A 17,134-nucleotide genomic window follows, 5' to 3' on the forward strand; every position below is an offset into this window, starting at 1 on the left:
AGTGCAGTCGCAAAAACCATCAAGCGCTATGATGAAACGTGTCTCTCATGAGGACCGCCACAGGAATGGAAGACCCAGAGTTACCTCTGCTGCAGAGGATACGTTCATTAAAGTTACCAGCCTCAGAAATTGCAGCCCAAATAAATGCTTCACAGAGTTCAAGTCACAGACACATCTCAACATCAACTGTTCAGAGGGGACTGTGTGAAAGAGGCCTTCATGGTCGAATTGCTGCAAAGAAACCACTACTAAAGGACACCAATAAGAAGAGGAGACCTGCTTGGGCCAAGAAACACGAGCAATGGACATTAGACCGGTGGAAATGTGTCCTTTGGTCTGTAGTCCAAATTGGAGATTTTTGGTTCCAACCGCTGTGTCTTTGTGAGACGCGGTGTGGATGAACGGATGATCTCTGCATGTGTATTTCCCACCGTAAAGCATGGAGGAGGAGGTGTTATGGTGTGGGGGTGCTTTGCTGGTGACACTGTCTGTGATTTATTTAGAATTCAATGCACACTTAACCAGCATGGCTACCACAGCATTCTGCAGCGATACGCCATACCATCTGGTTTGGGCTTAGTGGGAATATCATTTGTTTTTCAACAGGACAATGACCCAACACACCTCCAGGCTGTGTAAGGGCTATTTTACCAAGAAGGAGAGTGATGGAGTGCTGCATCAGATGACCTGGCCTCCACAATCTCCCGACCTCAACCCAATTGAGATGGTTTGGGATGAGTCGGGCGGCAGAGTGAAGGAAAAGCAGCCAACAAGTGCTCAGCATATGTGGGAACGCCTTCAAGATTGTTGTAAAAGCATTCCAGGTGAAGCTGGTTGCCAAGAGTGTGCTAAGCTGTCATCAAGGCAAAGGTGTCTATTTGAAGAATCTCAAATATAAATATATTTTGATTTGTTTGGTTGCTACATGATTCCATATGTGTTATTTCATAGTTTTGATGTCTTCACTATTATTCTACAATGTAAAAAAGAAAAAAAAAGAAAAGGAAAACCCTTGAATGAGTTGGTGTGTCCAAACTTTTGACTGGTACTGTACATACTTTACATTTACAGTGAGGGAAAAAAGTATTTGATCCCCTGCTGATTTTGTACGTTTGCCCACTGACAAAGAAATGATCAGTCTATCATTTTAATGGTAGGTTTATTTGAACTGTCACGTTCGTTTAAGGACGGGTCAGACCAAGGCGCAGCGTGAAATGCGTACATGTTTATTTAAATGATAAACACACGACAAAACAACAAACCAACGAAACGTGAAGTCCTAAGGCTACACACAAAACAAGCCTACACACGGAACAAGATCCCACAACTAACGAGTGCCAATAGGCTGCCTAAGGAACCACACCGGCCAACATAGATCTACACATACTAGATAATTCACATAAATATACACAACATAGAATATTCACACCCTGACTCAACATATAAGAGTCCCCTGAGTCAGGGCGTGACAGTACCCCCCCCCCCCCCCCCCCCCCCTGGTGGAACGGGCACTGGTGGAACGGGCACGGGCCGTGCCGGACTGGACACATGCACCACTGGTCTGGTGCAAGGAGCAGGCACGAGCCGGACCGGACTAGGAACACGCACCACTGGCTTGGTGCGAGGAGCAGGAACAGGCCGGGCCGGACTGGGAACACGCACCACTATACTTGGTGTAAGGAGCAGGAACAGGCCAAGCCGGACTGGGAACACGCACCACTGGCTTGGTGCGAGGAGCAGGAACGGGCCGGGCCAGACTGAAGACACACACCACTGGCTTGGTGCGAGGAGCAGGAACAGGCCGGGCCGTACTGGTAACATGCACCACTGGCTTGGTGCGAGGAGCAGGAACGGGCCGGGCCGGACTGGCGACACGCACCACTGGCTTGGTGCGAGGAGCAGGAACAGGCCGGGCCGGACTGGGAACACGCACCACTGGCTTGGTGCAAGAAGCAGGAACGGGCCGTACCGGGCTGGCGACAGGCACCACTGGCTTGGTGCGGGGAGCAGGAACGGGCCGTACCGGGCTGGCGACACGCACCACTGGCTTGGTGCGGGGAGCAGGAACGGACCGGACTGTGGAGGTGGACTGGAGGTCTGAAATGGAGAGCTGTTACAACCCGTCCTGGCTGGATGCCTACTTCCGCACAGTACGTGTGAGGTACATTTTACATTTACATTTTAGTCATTTAGCAGACGCTCTTAACCAGAGCGACTTACAGGAGCAATTAGGGTTAAGTGCCTTGCTCAAGGGCACATTAACGTCATTTAGCAGACGCTCTTAGCCAGAGCGACTCACAAATTGGTGCGTTCACCCTATAGCCAGTGGGATAACCACTTTACAATTTGGGGGGGGGGGGGGGGGGGGGGGGTTAGAAGGAATACTTTATCCTATCCCAGGTATTCCTTAAAGAGGTGGGGTTTCAAATGTCTCCGGAAGGTGGTGAGTGACTCCGCTGTCCTGGCGTCGTGAGGAAGCTTGTTCCACCATTGGGGTGCCAGAGCAGCGAACAGTTTTGACTGGGCTGAGCGGGAGCTGTGCTTCCGCAGAGGAAGGGGAGCCAGCAGGCCAGAGGTGGATGAACGCAATGTCCTCGTTTGGGTGTAGGGACTGATCAGAGCCTGAAGGTACAGAGGTGCCGTTCCCCTCACTGCTCCATAGGCAAGCACCATGGTCTTGTAGCGGATGCGAGCTTCAACTGGAAGCCAGTGGAGTGTGCGGAGGAGGGGGGTGACGTGAGAGAACTTGGGAAGGTTGAACACCAGACGGGCTGCGGCATTCTGGATGAGTTGTAGGGGTTTAATGGCACAGGCAGGGAGCCCAGCCAACAGCGAGTTGCAGTAGTCCAGACGGGAGATGACAAGTGCCTGGACCAGGACCTGCGCCGCTTCCTGTGTAAGGCAGGGTCGCACTCTCCGAATGTTGTAGAGCATGAACCTGCAGGAGCGGGTCACCGCCTTGATGTTGGCGGAGAACGACAGGGTGTTGTCCAGGGTCACGCCTAGGCTCTTCGCACTCTGGGAGGAGGACACAGCGGAGTTGTCAACCGTGATGGCGAGATCATGGAACGGGCAGTCCTTCCCCGGGAGGAAGAGCAGCTCCGTCTTGCCAGGGTTCAGCTTGAGGTGGTGATCCGTCATCCATACTGATATGTCTGCCAGACATGCAGAGATGCGATTCGCCACCTGGTTATCAGAAGGGGGAAAGGAGAAGATTAGTTGTGTATCGTCAGCGTAGCAGTGATAGAGACCATGTGAGGATATGACAGAGCCAAGTGACTTGGTGTATAGGGAGAAAAGGAGAGGGCCCAGAACCGATCCCTGGGGGACACCAGTGGTGAGAGCACGTGGTGCGGAGACAGCTTCCCGCCACGCCACTTGGTAGGAGCGACCGGTCAGGTAGGACGCAATCCAGGAGTGAGCCGCGCCGGAGATGCCCATCTCGGAGAGGGTGGAGAGGAGGATCTGATGGTTCACAGTATCAAAGGCAGCAGACAGGTCTAGAAGGACAAGAGCAGAGGAGAGAGAGTTAGCTTTAGCAGTGCGGAGAGTCTCCGTGACACAGAGAAGAGCAGTCTCAGTTGAATGACCAGTCCTGAAACCTGATTGGTTTGGATCAAGAAGGTCATTCTGAGAGAGATAGCAAGAGAGTTGGCTAAAGACGGCACGCTCAATAGTTTTGGAAAGAAAAGAAAGAAGGGATACTGGTCTGTAGTTGTTGACATCAGTGGGGTCGAGTGTTGGTTTTTTGAGGAGGGGAGCAACTCTCGCTCTCTTGAAGACGGAAGGGACATGGCCAGCGGTCAAGGATGAGTTGATCAGCGAGGTGAGGTAGGGGAGAAGGTCACCGGAGATGGTCTGGAGAAGGGAGGAGGGGATGGGGTCAACCGGGCAGGTTGTTGGGCGGCCTGCAGTCACAAGTCGCAGGATTTTATCTGGAGAGAGAGGGGAGAAAGAAGTCAAAGCATAGGGTAGGGCAGTGTGAGCAGGACCAGCAGTGTTATTAGACTTAACAAACGAGGATCGGATGTCGTCAACCTTCTTTTCAAAGTGGTTGACGAAGTCATCCACAGAGAGAGAGGAGGGGGGGGGGGGGGGGAGGAGGATTCAGGAGGGAGGAAAATGTGGCAAAGAGCTTCCTAGGGTTAGAGGCAGATGCTTGGAATTTAGAGTGGTAGAAGGTGGCCTTAGCAGCAGAAACAGATGAAGAAAATGTAGAGAGGAGGGAGTGAAAAGATGCCAGGTCGGTAGGGAGTTTAGTTTTCTTCCATTTCCTCTCCGCTGCCCGGAGCTCTGTTCTGTGAGCTCGCAGTGAGTCATCAAGCCACGGAGCTGGGGGGGAGGACCGAGCCGGCCGGGAGGATAGGGGACACAGAGAGTCAAAGGATGCAGAAAGGGAGGAGAGGAGGGTTGAGGAGGCAGAATCAGGAGATTGGAGGGAGAAGGATTGAGCAGAGGGAAGAGATGATAGGATGGAAGAGGAGAGAGTAGTGGGAGAGAGAGAGCGAAGGTTGCGGCGGCGCATTACCATCTGTGTAGGGGCAGAGTGAGTAGTGTGGGAGGAGAGCGAGAGAGAAAAGGAAACAAAGTAGTGGTCGGAGACTTGGAGGGGAGTTGCAGTGAGATTAGTAGAGGAGCAGCATCTAGTGAAGATGAGGTCAAGCGTATTGCCTGCCTTGTGAGTAGGGGGGGACGGTGAGAGGGTGAGGTCAAAAGAGGAGAGGAGTGGAAAGAAGGAGGCAGAGAGAAATGAGTCAAACGTGGACATAGGGAGGTTGAAATCCCCCAAAACTGTGAGGGGTGAGCCATCCTCAGGAAAGGAACTTATCAAGGCGTCAAGCTCGTTGATGAACTCTCCAAGGGAACCTGGAGGGCGATAGATGACAAGGATATTAAGCTTAAATGGGTTAGTGACTGTGACAGCATGGAATTCAAATGAGGAGATAGACAGATGGGTTAGGGGAAAAATTGAGAATGTCCACTTGGGAGAGATGAGGATTCCTGTACCACCACCCCTCTGACCAGATGCTCTCGGGGTATGCGAGAACACATGGTCAGACGAGGAGAGAGCAGTAGGAGTAGCCGTGTTTTCAGTGGTGATCCATGTTTCCGTCAGCGCCAGGAAGTCGAGGGACTGGAGGTTGGCATAGGCTGGGATGAAGTCAGCTTTGTTGGCAGCAGAACGGCAGTTCCAGAGGCTGCCTGCGACCTGGAACTCCAGGTGAGGGGTGCGAGCAGGGACCACCAGGTTGGAGAGGCAGCAGCCGCGCGGTGTTGTGCGTTGTTTGTGTAGCCTGTGCAGAGACGAGAGAACAGGGATAGGCAGAGGCATAGTTGACAGGCTGTAGCAAATGGCTACAAAAATGCAGAGGAGATCGGAATGAAATGAGCTAAGCATCTGGGAGAGGAGAGAGGGGGGCCTCCCTCACCAAAAACTTCTACCTCAGAAACTAAAATTGTTTCACTGAACAGTTGTTCAATGTTTAAAGGACTAAACTCAAACCCACTTTATTCAGCTAGCCAACTATGACACCATAGCTGACTAGCATGCTAGCATCCAATAACACACAGTTTAACACACAGTTAAGCACCAATACTCACAACAAACCACCAATAGTGTGTTAACTAGCTAACCAGCATGCCAGCATCCAGTAACACACAGCCAAGCACAAACACTTGGTCACAGCAAACCACCAATAGTGTGATAACACACTAAACAGATCATTCGTGTCTGTGTCAAGTTCCTTTCATGACGCAGCAATGATTCAACATTGGCTAGCTAGGACAAGTATATTGTAATTAGCTACTACCGCACCGTTCGCTGGTCGTGCTGGGTAGCTAGCAATGGCCACTGTGTTGGCTTTGTTTGAAGAACGGCTAGCTAGCTAGCTTCGTGCTACACCCGGCACACAATGGCTACTGTGTTGACTCTGACTCTGTTCGAAAAAACGGCTAATTAGCTCGCTTCGTGCTACAGCCGGCACGGCGGAAGACACTGCCAAGACACAGTAGCTACCCACGATACCTAGCTATGACGCCGTAGCTAACTAGCAAGCTAGCATCCATTAACACACAATTAGCACCAATACTTGGTTACAACAGACTGCCAAGAGTGTGTTAGCACACTAGCACACTAAACAGATGATTCATGTCCGTGTCTAGTTCCTTACATAACGCAGAACGCAGCAACGCAGAACGCAGCAAAAATTAAACGTTGGCTAGAAGCACATTTAACAGTGGGAACAGCTAATCGTTACCAGTAGCTACCCGCTAGCTAGCTAGCCTCGTGCTTCGATACTAACCTACAATAACCTACAATAACAACAATACTAACCTATAATAAATACAATACCTAACTACAACTAACTACCAACCTACGATCTAATGCATGGTTAAGCTATACTCAACACCAAATGAGAAGTTTGCTTACCTCCAGCTAGAGAGCTAGCTAGCCTCGAGCTTCAATACTAGCCTACAATAACCTACGGAAACCTACAATAACAACAATACTAACCTATAATAAATACAATACCTAACTACAACTAACTACCAACCTACGATCTAATGCATGGTTAAGCTATACTCAACACCAAATGAGAAGTTTGCTTACCTCCAGCTAGAGAGCTAGAGAGCTAGAGAAAAACACGTCCTCTCCCGACTGCTGCTCCCGACAGAAGAGGTATTAGCACAGGACGCACTGGGCTGTGCACGCGCACTGGCGATACAGTACGTAGAGCCGGCACAGGATATGCGGGACCGAGGAGGCGTACTGGAGACCAGGAGCGTTGAGCCGGCACATCCCGTCCTGGCTGGATGCCTATTTTCACACGACACGTGCGTGGTGCTAGCACAGGACTGTGCCGGCGCACTGGCGACACAGTACGTAGCTCCGCATAACACGGAGCCTGCCCAGTCACACACTTCCTGGCGTGAGTACGGGGAGTTGGCTCTGCTCTGAAACTAGGCTCCGCCAACCACCCCGTGTGCCCCCCCAAAAAAAATTATTGGGGCTGCTTCCCGGGCTTCCTCCACGACCGGCGTCCTCTGTGTTGCCGTTGCTCCTCTCCTGCCTGGGCATCTACCTTCGCCCATGGTCCTTTCCCTGCAAATATCTCCTCCCACGACCACATCTTCCCCACCTGTGTCCAGGGTGTTCGGTCCTCCTGGGCACGCTGCTTGGTCCGTGTTTGGTGGGATCTTCTGTCACGTTCGTTTAAGGACGGGTCAGACCAAGGCGCAGCGTGAAATGCGTACATGTTTATTTAAATGATAAACACACGACAAAACAACAAACCAACGAAACGTGAAGTCGTAAGGCTACACACAAAACAAGCCTACACACGGAACAAGATCCCACAACTAACGAGTGCCAATAGGCTGCCTAAGTATGATCCCCAATCAGAGACAACGAGCGACAGCTGCCTCTGATGGGGAACCACACCGGCCAACATAGATCTACACATACTAGATAATTCACATAAATATACACAACATAGAATATTCACACCCTGACTCAACATATAAGAGTCCCCTGAGTCAGGGCGTGACATGAACAGTGAGAGACAGAATAACAACAAAAAAATCCAGAAAACGCATGTCAAATATTTTATAAATTGATTTGCATTTTAATGAGAGAAATAAGTATTTGACCCCCTCTCAATCAGAAAGATTTTTGGCTCCCAGGTGTCTTTTATACAGGTAACGAGCTGAGATTAGGAGCACACTCTTAAAGGGAGTGCTCCTAATCTCAGCTTGTTACCTGTATAAAAGACACCTGTCCACAGAAGCAATCAATCAATCAGATTCCAAACTCTCCACCATGGCCAAGACCAAAGAGCTCTCCAAGGATGTCAGGGACAAGATTGTAGACCTACACAAGGCTGGAATGGGCTACAAGACCATCGCCAAGCAGCTTGGTGAGAAGGTGACAACAGTTGGTGCGATTATTCGCAAATGGAAGAAACACAAAATAACTGTCAATCTCCCTCGGCCTGGGGGTCCATGCAAGATCTCACCTCATGGAGTTGCAATGATCATGAGAACGGTGAGGAATCAGCCCAGAACTACATGGGAGGATATTGTCAATGATCTCAAGGCAGCTGGGACCATAGTCACCAAGAAAACAATTGGTAACACACTACGCCGTGAAGGACTGAAATCCTGCAGCGCCCGCAAGGTCCCCCTGCTCAAGAAAGCACATATACAGGTCCGTCTGAAGTTTTCCAATGAACATCTGAATGATTCAGAGGAGAACTGGGTGAAAGTGTTGTGGTCAGATGAGACCAAAATTGAACTCTTTGGCATCAACTCAACTAGCCGTGTTTGGAGGAGGAGGAATGCTGCCTATGACCCCAAGATCACCATCCCCACCGTCAAACATGGAGGTGGAAACATTATGCTTTGGGGGTGTTTTTCTGCTAAGGGGACAGGACAACTTCACCGCATCAAAGGGACGATGGACGTGGCCATGTACCGTCAAATCTTGGGTGAGAACCTCCTTCCCTCAGCCAGGGCATTGAAAATGGGTCGTGGATGGGTATTCCAGCATGACAATGACCCAAAACACACGGCCAAGGCAACAAAGGAGTGGCTCAAGAAGAAGCACATTAAGGTCCTGGAGTGGCCTAGCCAGTCTCCAGACCTTAATCCCATAGAAAATCTGTGGAGGAAGCTGAAGGTTCGAGTTGCCAAACGTCAGGCTCGAAACCTTAATGACTTGGAGAAGATCTGCAAAGAGGAGTGGGACAAAATCCCTCCTGAGATGTGTGCAAACCTGGTGGCCAACTACAAGAACCGTCTGACCTCTGTGATTGCCAACAAGGGTGTTGCCACCAAGTACTAAGTCATGTTTTGCAGAGGGGTCAAATACTTATTTCCCTCATTAAAATGCAAATCAATTTCTAACATTTTTGACATGCGTTTTTCTGGATTTTTTTGTTGTTATTCTGTCTCCCACTGTTCAAATAAACCTACCATTAAAATTATAGACTGATCATGTCTTTGTCAGTGGGCAAACGTACAAAATCAGCAGGGCATCAAATACTTTTTTCCCTCACTGTATATGTACATTTATATGTACAGTTGCCTATATATAGGCAGCATCCGATAGAAGGGAAAAGAGTAAAGCTGACTAATGCACTGTGTAAACTATGCCATGTCATCTATCCTTGGGATGCAATAATGCCCATGTATAAATCACGTGGGCCTCTGTAGAGCATGGCGCTTGCAACGCCAGGATAGTGGGTTCTTTTCCCGGGACCAGCCATACGTAAAATGTATGCACGCATGACTGTAAGTCTCTTTGGATAAAAGCGTCTGCTAAATGTTATATATTATTTGGGTCCGGAAGATCTAGTAGGTGGGAGAGTCACGTGTCTTGAGTAAGATAAGAGAAGATCAAAGTTAAACATATAAGTGTCATAAAGATGAATGATGTTGACTTAGTTGATCTAGGCTCTGTTCTTAGAGGTGGGCAGCAGTAAATCTACTGCAGGACTATAAGACTCCAGCTGGGATTTTGTTACATACATATTTTTCTCTTTGCTCTGCATTACTGTATAGTAGCTCGGTCTGCTTTTCCAAGCTTATGCAATATGCAAGCATTTGGCATAGTCACATCTCCCTCAAAGCCACACTGACTCTCCTTAGTAGACTAGACTAGTTTGATTTAGCTTCCCTGGTGTAATGGAACCAATGAAATACTCCCCAAAGTTCAAGCCCTGCCCACATGGCAGTCCAGGCAGGCTCAATCAAATGATCAAAAGTATTTGAAAGAAAACAAATACTATTTAAGCCCAGGTCTGAATACCTTTGAGTGCTTTCTCTCAGACCCGAACACAAGGCCCTCCTGCACATTTTCCATTCAGGTTCCATTCATTCTCCCTACTGTGAGAAGTGCTTGGTTCACTGATTACCTCTAATGACTAGAACATAATGTTTTAGTCATTGAACTTTTTTACATGACTTCTTTGATCCTCTGCCCAGGAATGGTCTGAAATGCTGTGTCATTTTGACTTAATACGTTTTCCTTTATTTTCTTTAACCCCCCCCCCCCACTATCGTTTAAAGCTGCATATCTTTGTTCCTAGTTGTGCTACAGTACAGAGAGACAGAAGCCTATGAATTTCAGATAGCCTAGACCCAGATCTGTTTGTGCTGTCTTGCCAACTCCTTTTAATGATCACTTGGCACAATAATGACCATAGGAGTTGGAAAGGCAGCTCAAACAGATCTGGGACCAGGCTAAGTTTCAGATGCTTAGAAAAGCCTTTGATCATTCTTTGATCGTTCCCCATTGCTCAGCAGCATCCCTCTCAGACAGACAGACAGTGTATTAGCGAGGCGGCGTAGCTACAGAATGGTAATAAAGCTGACTGCAGCTGTCACAACTGTCACAAAGCATCCTGATTCAGCAGGGATCTGAGAGCCTCCTCTTGCAGACTAGACTGTTGTGCCTTGGAGACATACTCAACCCTAAGCTTTGCAATGGCTTAATTTACCACTGCAGTAACAGGCCATGATGAGGATATGCTGATATTTTGGATTCAGTCCTGGGCCCTTGTTAGTCTGAGTCCCAAATGGCACCCAATTCTCTATATAGTGTTATGGGTCCTTGTCAAAAGTAGTGCAAAACATAGGGAATAGGGTGCCATTTGGGACTCAGACTAACAAGGGCCCAGGACTGAATCCAAAATATCACTTGGGACACAGCGTTAGTGAATAAAGGGCATGACCCATGCTCACCCTTCAGGACTGGCCCTTGACATTTCCACTGTCCACCATATCAACCTCTGATTTTGGGTTTCTGAGACCATTTAGAATTACCTGACCTTTAAATGCCACTTAGTCAATGTGTAGCTCTGTTCCGTGTGTTTATAATTGTGTGTGTGTACATGCAGGTATGTGTGTGCGTGTGTGTACTCACACATCTGTTTGTGTGAATGTGTCACATTATCTGTCTGTGTGTCATTATTTTTATGTTCTCTTTCCCTCCTCCTCCAGGGCCTGTCCACGGTATCCATCGTGCCCTGTGTGGAGGCGCGGCCCAGCACCCTGGGCCAGTCCCAGTCCGTCATGAACATCTCAAGGATGTCCCCCAGGATAGAGCCTAAGAAGAGGCAGGCCCCCCCGGCCCCGGCCCCCACACCCTGCCAGGGCCGCTACATTTTGGAGGCCTACCAGGTAAGAGGGCAACAAACACACACACATACACACACACACACACACACACACACACATGCTTCAGGTCATGGTGACCTGTGTTTAGATCAACTATTGCAACATTGGATAAACATTTCCTCTAATCTCCTTGTGTTGTTTCTGGATCTAATAGCAATAGTAGTAGTGTTGTTCTTTCTCTTCTCATGGCGTTGTTGTGGGAAATGTTGTTATTTCAACGTGTTATGTTGGCTCTAATGGTCATCTCTCCTCCTGTTAGAGAGAATGGGGTTTGTCTGGAACTGTGTGTTGAGGTCATAGTGACCGTTACTAACAGGAACACACTGGTTAATCTGTGAAATGGCTTACATCCTAAATGGCACCCTATTCCCTATATAGTGTACTACTTTTGACCAGGGTCTATAGTGCTCTGGTTAAAATTAGTGCACTATGTTGGGAATAGGGTGCCATTTGGACATACCTCCTGTAGAAAAGCACAAGGTGTCCACACAGTATTCTGTGTACAACTCACGCTGTTCTTCCAATCAGGATTTCATTTGAGTTTATGTTGTCGTGGCTCCCAGTTTTTACCTCTCCTCTGTCTGTTATTATTATACCCTTTACAGACATAGAACGCCGCTACAGTAATGTGTCGATAGTGACAATTGATAACCTTTCAGACAATTAAATAAAGTGCTGCATCAGAAGCGTTTGGTACTGTTTCCCTGACGAATATAAACGTTGCTGATTGATGTGCTGCTGTGTTGTTTTTATGGTAGGGTAGCTAGATTTTAAAAAAACTATATGTCTTGGTAAATCATGCTATTTAATTAACTTTAACATACTTTTTTAGGTGAGAGTGGTCTGCGCGCAGGCAGCAGGCAGGCAGGTTGCGCGCAGGCTGTTCGAGATTATTTGATTGACAAGTAAAATGCCTGTTCAGTGGCGCTTCGAAGCTATCTTGAGAGAAGGTTTCGTGTTGGCATTTAAAAAGCCGTAGTGTACCCTTACAGACAAACAAACATGCAGTAGCCGAGGCACTTTCAAGGCGGCACATTCCATATGTCTGAAAAGGGTATTAGACACTGTTCAGAAACACGACACTTATGACGTCTTTATCATTCCGTTCACCCAGAGATAAGCAACACTAGCTGTGCCATGACTCGCTAGCACGGATGAGACAAAGCGTTGTGTTTGGAAGATGGCTGGCTGCATGTTGAGACACATGGCACATGGGCCTGATGTAACCTTTGTGAGGGTTAGACAAGGACAGAGAGATCAGATGAGGACAGAGTGCCTGAGGGATGGAATGGCTGCTCTTAGGTCTCCTTTACATGAGCCTGAGCTACTGGAAGGATGGCTAGTGTTGTAGTGATGACAAACTGTTCCCCTGGGGTATGACTACACTCTTAGACAAAAAGGTGCTATCTAGAACCTAAAAGGGTTTTCCGGCTGTCCCCTTAGGAGAATCCTTTCAAGAACCCTTTTTGGTTCCAGGTAGGATCTTTTCCACAGATGGTTCTACATGGAACCCAAAAGGGTTCTATGTGGAACCAAAAAGGGTTCTCCCAGGAACCAAAAAGGGTTCGCCTATGGGGACAGTCGAATAACCCTTTTGGAACCCTTTTTTCTAAGAGTGTGAAGCTGGGAATTGACAGGGACCTCACGATATTATCACAATACTTTGGTGCCAATACGATATGTATTACAATTCTCACGATTCTACAGTTGAAATGGTAAGTGTACATACACTTAGGTTGGAGTCATTAAAACTCGTTTTTCAACCACTCCACAAATTTCTTGTTAACAAACTATAGTTTTGGCAAGTCGGTTAGGACATCAACTTTGTGCATGATACAAGTACTTTTTCCAAAAATTGTTTACAGACAGATTATTTCACTTATAATTCACTATATCACAATTCCAGTGGTTCAAAAGTTTACATACACTAAGTTGACTGTACCTTAAAACAGCTTGGAAAATTCCAGAAAATGATGTCATGGCTTTAGAAGCTTCTGATAGGCTAATGTACATAATTTGAGTCAATTGGAGGTGTACCTGTGGATGTATTTCAAGTTCTACCTTCAAACTCAGTGCCTCTTTGCTTGACATCATGGGAAAATCAAAAGAAATCAGCCAAGACCTCAGAAAAGAAATTGTAGACCTCCACTGCTCCAAAACCGCAATAAAAAAGCCAGACTACGGTTTGCAACTGCACATGGTGACAAAGATCGTACTTTTTGGAGAAATGTCCTCTGGTCTGATGCAACAAAAATAGAACTGTTTGGCCATAATGACCATCGTTATGTTTGGAGGAAAAAGGGGAATGCTTGCAAGCCGAAGAACACCATCCCAACCGTGAAGCACGGGGGTGGCAGCATCATGCTGTGTGGGTGCTTTTCTGCTGGAGGGACTGGTGCACTTCACAAAATAGATGGCATCATGAGGAAGGAAAATTATGTGGATATATTGAAGCAACATCTCAAGACATCAGTCAGGAAGTTAAAGCTTGGTCGCAAATGGTCTTCCAAATGGACAATGACCCCAAGCATACTTCCAAAGTTGTGGCAAAATCAAGGTATTGGAGTGGCCATCACAAAGCCCTGACCTCAATCCTATAGTAAATATGTGGGCAGAACTGAAAAGGCGTGTACGAGCAAGGAGGCCTACAAACCTGACTCAGTTACACCAGCTCTGTCAGGAAGAATGGGCCAAAATTCACCCAACTTATTGTGGGAAGCTTGTGGAAGGCTACCCAAAAGGTTTGACCCAAGTTAAACAATTTAAAGGCAATGCTACCAAATATTAATTGAGTGTATGTAAACTTCTGACCCACTGGGAATGTGATGAAAGAAATAAAAGCTTAAATAAATCATTCTCTCTACTATTATTCTGACATTTCACATTCTTAAAATAAAGTGGTGATCCTAACTGACCTAAGACAGGGGATTTTTAATAGGATTAAATGTCAGGAATTGTGAAAAACTGAGAGTTTAAATGTATTTGGCTAAGGTTTATGTACATTTCAGACTTCAACTGTATTGTCACGATCGTTTACGAACGAGAAGGACCAAGGCGCAGCGTGATAAGCATACATGTTTATTTAACGAATAAACACACGACAAAACGACAACAAAAGTCCAAGGTAGCACACAAACAACATACCTTACACGGAACAAGATCCCACAACTAACAGGTGCCAAAAGGCTACCTAAGTATGGTCCCCAATCAGAGACAACGAGCAACAGCTGCCTCTGATTGGGAACCACACAGGCCAACATAGATCTAGACATACAAGATCTAAACATAGAAAATCCAACATAGAACCTAACCACAATATATTCACAACAAGGAAAATCACACCCTGACTCAGCAAATACGAGTCCTTAGAGTCAGGGCGTGACATGTATATATGTTGCGATTCAATGTTCCAAACATATTGCTCACCATATGTCTGCTGCAGAGGGACAAGAGAGAGCCATGAGAAAACAAGTTTTGATCAGTCATGGAAATAAAAGTGCTGAAAACAAATTGGCTCCCTATTTAAAAAGAAGATGGAGAACAAGCTATGAAGGAAAATACTGGAGTTTCTGTGCAGGTACAGCCAACTAGTGCAAATACGATACGATACGATATATCGTCAAAAATAATATCTCGATAGGTAACTGTATCGATTTTTTCCCCCCATCACTAGTTATGCCCCTCTATTGATCTCAGTACAGTATCAATTTACAATCAATCGGCAAGGCCTTATTCAATCAAATAGCCAACTGGGTTTATCTGGGGTCAAGACAAAACAATGCCATTTGGGACTCATTCGACATCTTGTGCGGAAGGAGTGTTTAAAGCTTTCATTAGGGAAATAGGAGTAGGCTGTCCAAACCAGAGGTCATGTTTAGAATCCCTTTTGTGACATGGCCTGTCATCCTGATCTTTCCACTTCAGTGTTCAGTAATAGGCAGGCACACTTGTGTAAGCCTGTTTGGCATGCTGGAAAGGTAACATCAGGCTCAGGCTTATGCAACAGTAGTCTCTAGTGACGGACAGACTGTTAACATAAATGCCAGATTTGGTTCTGAGATTGCAGTAGTAATGCAGCAGTGGATGAGGTGTGTTTTGGTGGCACAACATCAAGTATGTATAAGTGGGGTGTCATGTTTCCAGAGGCAGACAGGCATGAAATCAGCTTGACAGGCTCTTTATGCCAATGTTACTGGACATAGTCAGAGCAGAGGACAGGTGAGGTTGAGGGTTCAACAAACGAGACAAAAGTTTGCTGTAAGAAACGTTTGAATCATTTCAACAAGTATCTCTTGGATGAGATCGCATGAATGAACTCAGAAGACCACTGAAAGGGAAGGTGGTTAGGTAGGTTAGGTTAGAATAGTGATTGGTCTAAGAGACTTAAAGCCTACTGTAGGAACACAGTGTTATACATTATCATCATAGTCGGTGCACACTCAATACATTTGTTATGGACATTGAGTAATAAGTCCTCTATTGTTCCCTTTTTGGGTGGTTCAATCTACTCACTCCAGGGTAGGGTTGCAAAATTCCAGTAACTTTCCCAAAATTGCCAGGTTTTCCAGAAATCCTAGTTGGAGGATTCTAGATTCCTTGCTCCTTTTTTTTCCTGATGTTGGGAAAACCTGGGAATCTTGGGAAAGTTACCAGAATTTTGCAATCCTACTCTAAGGAGTGTTATTCTTCTCTGAATCTCAGTCGTTGTCCTGATCTATTCTCAAGTATTTAAATCAACGGGACACATGTCATGGAGCCTACTGAATATCCTCTGTTTTTCTCTGCAGCATGGCTCTTAGTGATGTTGATATATCGACTCCTGGCTCTGCTTTCAGGGTGGACCTGCCAAGCTGCCCCTGAGCAGTACAGTCTGAGGCAGCATCCCTATGGGTCCTGGTCAAAAGTAGTGCACTATATAAGGAATAGGGTGCCATTTGGGACACAGCCTCAGACTCCATCCCATCAGGGGGTAGCACAGGCTAAGTGTGATTGATTGAGATGGCTAGCATTACCTGCATAAACCATTCCTTAGGGAGATGTCATAATCTGAACCAAGAGGGGTTTAGTCTTTCATAGCAATCCGTCATTGGCTTTTTGTAATGCAGCGCTTTTAATCCACTTTAATGTAGCCTACTGTTTTAATCTGTTTTAGCAAGATACAGGTTGTCTGTTTACAATCAGTTTACAATCTTGCGAGGTTTGGATATTTCTACATTAGGCTGATGATACCATTCTCAGTAATAGTTGTGGTCCTTTTATTTAAAAAACTCGAATTCGTGGGAAACCTCAGTTTTGATCAGTAGTGTTTTAAAATGTTCCACATTCTGTAAGGTCACACATTTCCACAAAGTAAATGATGCCTTTAAGAGGAAGCTTGTGATCTGAGTCATACAGTGGGGAGAACAAGTATTTGATACACTGCCGATTTTGCAGGTTTTCCTACTTACAAAGCATGTAGAGGTCTGTAATTTTTATCATAGGTACACTTCAACTGTGAGAGACCAGAAAATTACATTGTATGATTTTTAAGTAATTAATTTGCATTTTATTGCATGACATAAGTATTTGATCACCTACCAACCAGTAAGAATTCCGGCTCTCACAGACCTGTTGTCACGATCGTCTACGAGAGAGGAGGACCAAAGCGCAGCGTTGGTAGCGAACATATTGATTTTAATGTAATACACGAGAATACAAAACAAAACACGATCATGAAGTCCTCAGTGACAACGACTGAACATAGAACAAAAACCCACAACCCCAAGGTGAACAATGACAGTTTAAATATGGCTCCCAATCAGAGATAACGAGCCGACAGCTGACACTCGTTACCACTGATTGGGAGTCACTGGACCAAACAATGAAACCACCAATAACAACCCCACTAATCCCCAAACACAAAAAATGAACACACCCTGGCTCAATAATACAAAGTCCCGGAGCCAGAGCGTGACAG

General features: G+C 46.5%; 1 protein-coding gene across 3 annotated transcripts in view; it reads left to right on the top strand.

The window, feature by feature from the left end:
• Window positions 1–17,134, top strand: part of LOC311116491 (protein cordon-bleu-like) — an 83,321-nt gene that overhangs the window by 41,252 nt on the left and 24,935 nt on the right. For all 3 annotated transcript variants that reach the window (XM_084157419.1, XM_084157421.1, XM_084157420.1), the window contains one exon: window positions 11,002–11,181. In XM_084157419.1, coding sequence (XP_084013545.1) covers window positions 11,002–11,181 — 180 coding nt within the window. The remainder of the gene's footprint in view (window positions 1–11,001; window positions 11,182–17,134) is intronic.

This window comes from Coregonus lavaretus, assembly GCF_964263955.1.
Source record: "Coregonus lavaretus genome assembly, chromosome: 3".
Lineage (NCBI taxonomy): Eukaryota > Metazoa > Chordata > Actinopteri > Salmoniformes > Salmonidae > Coregonus > Coregonus lavaretus.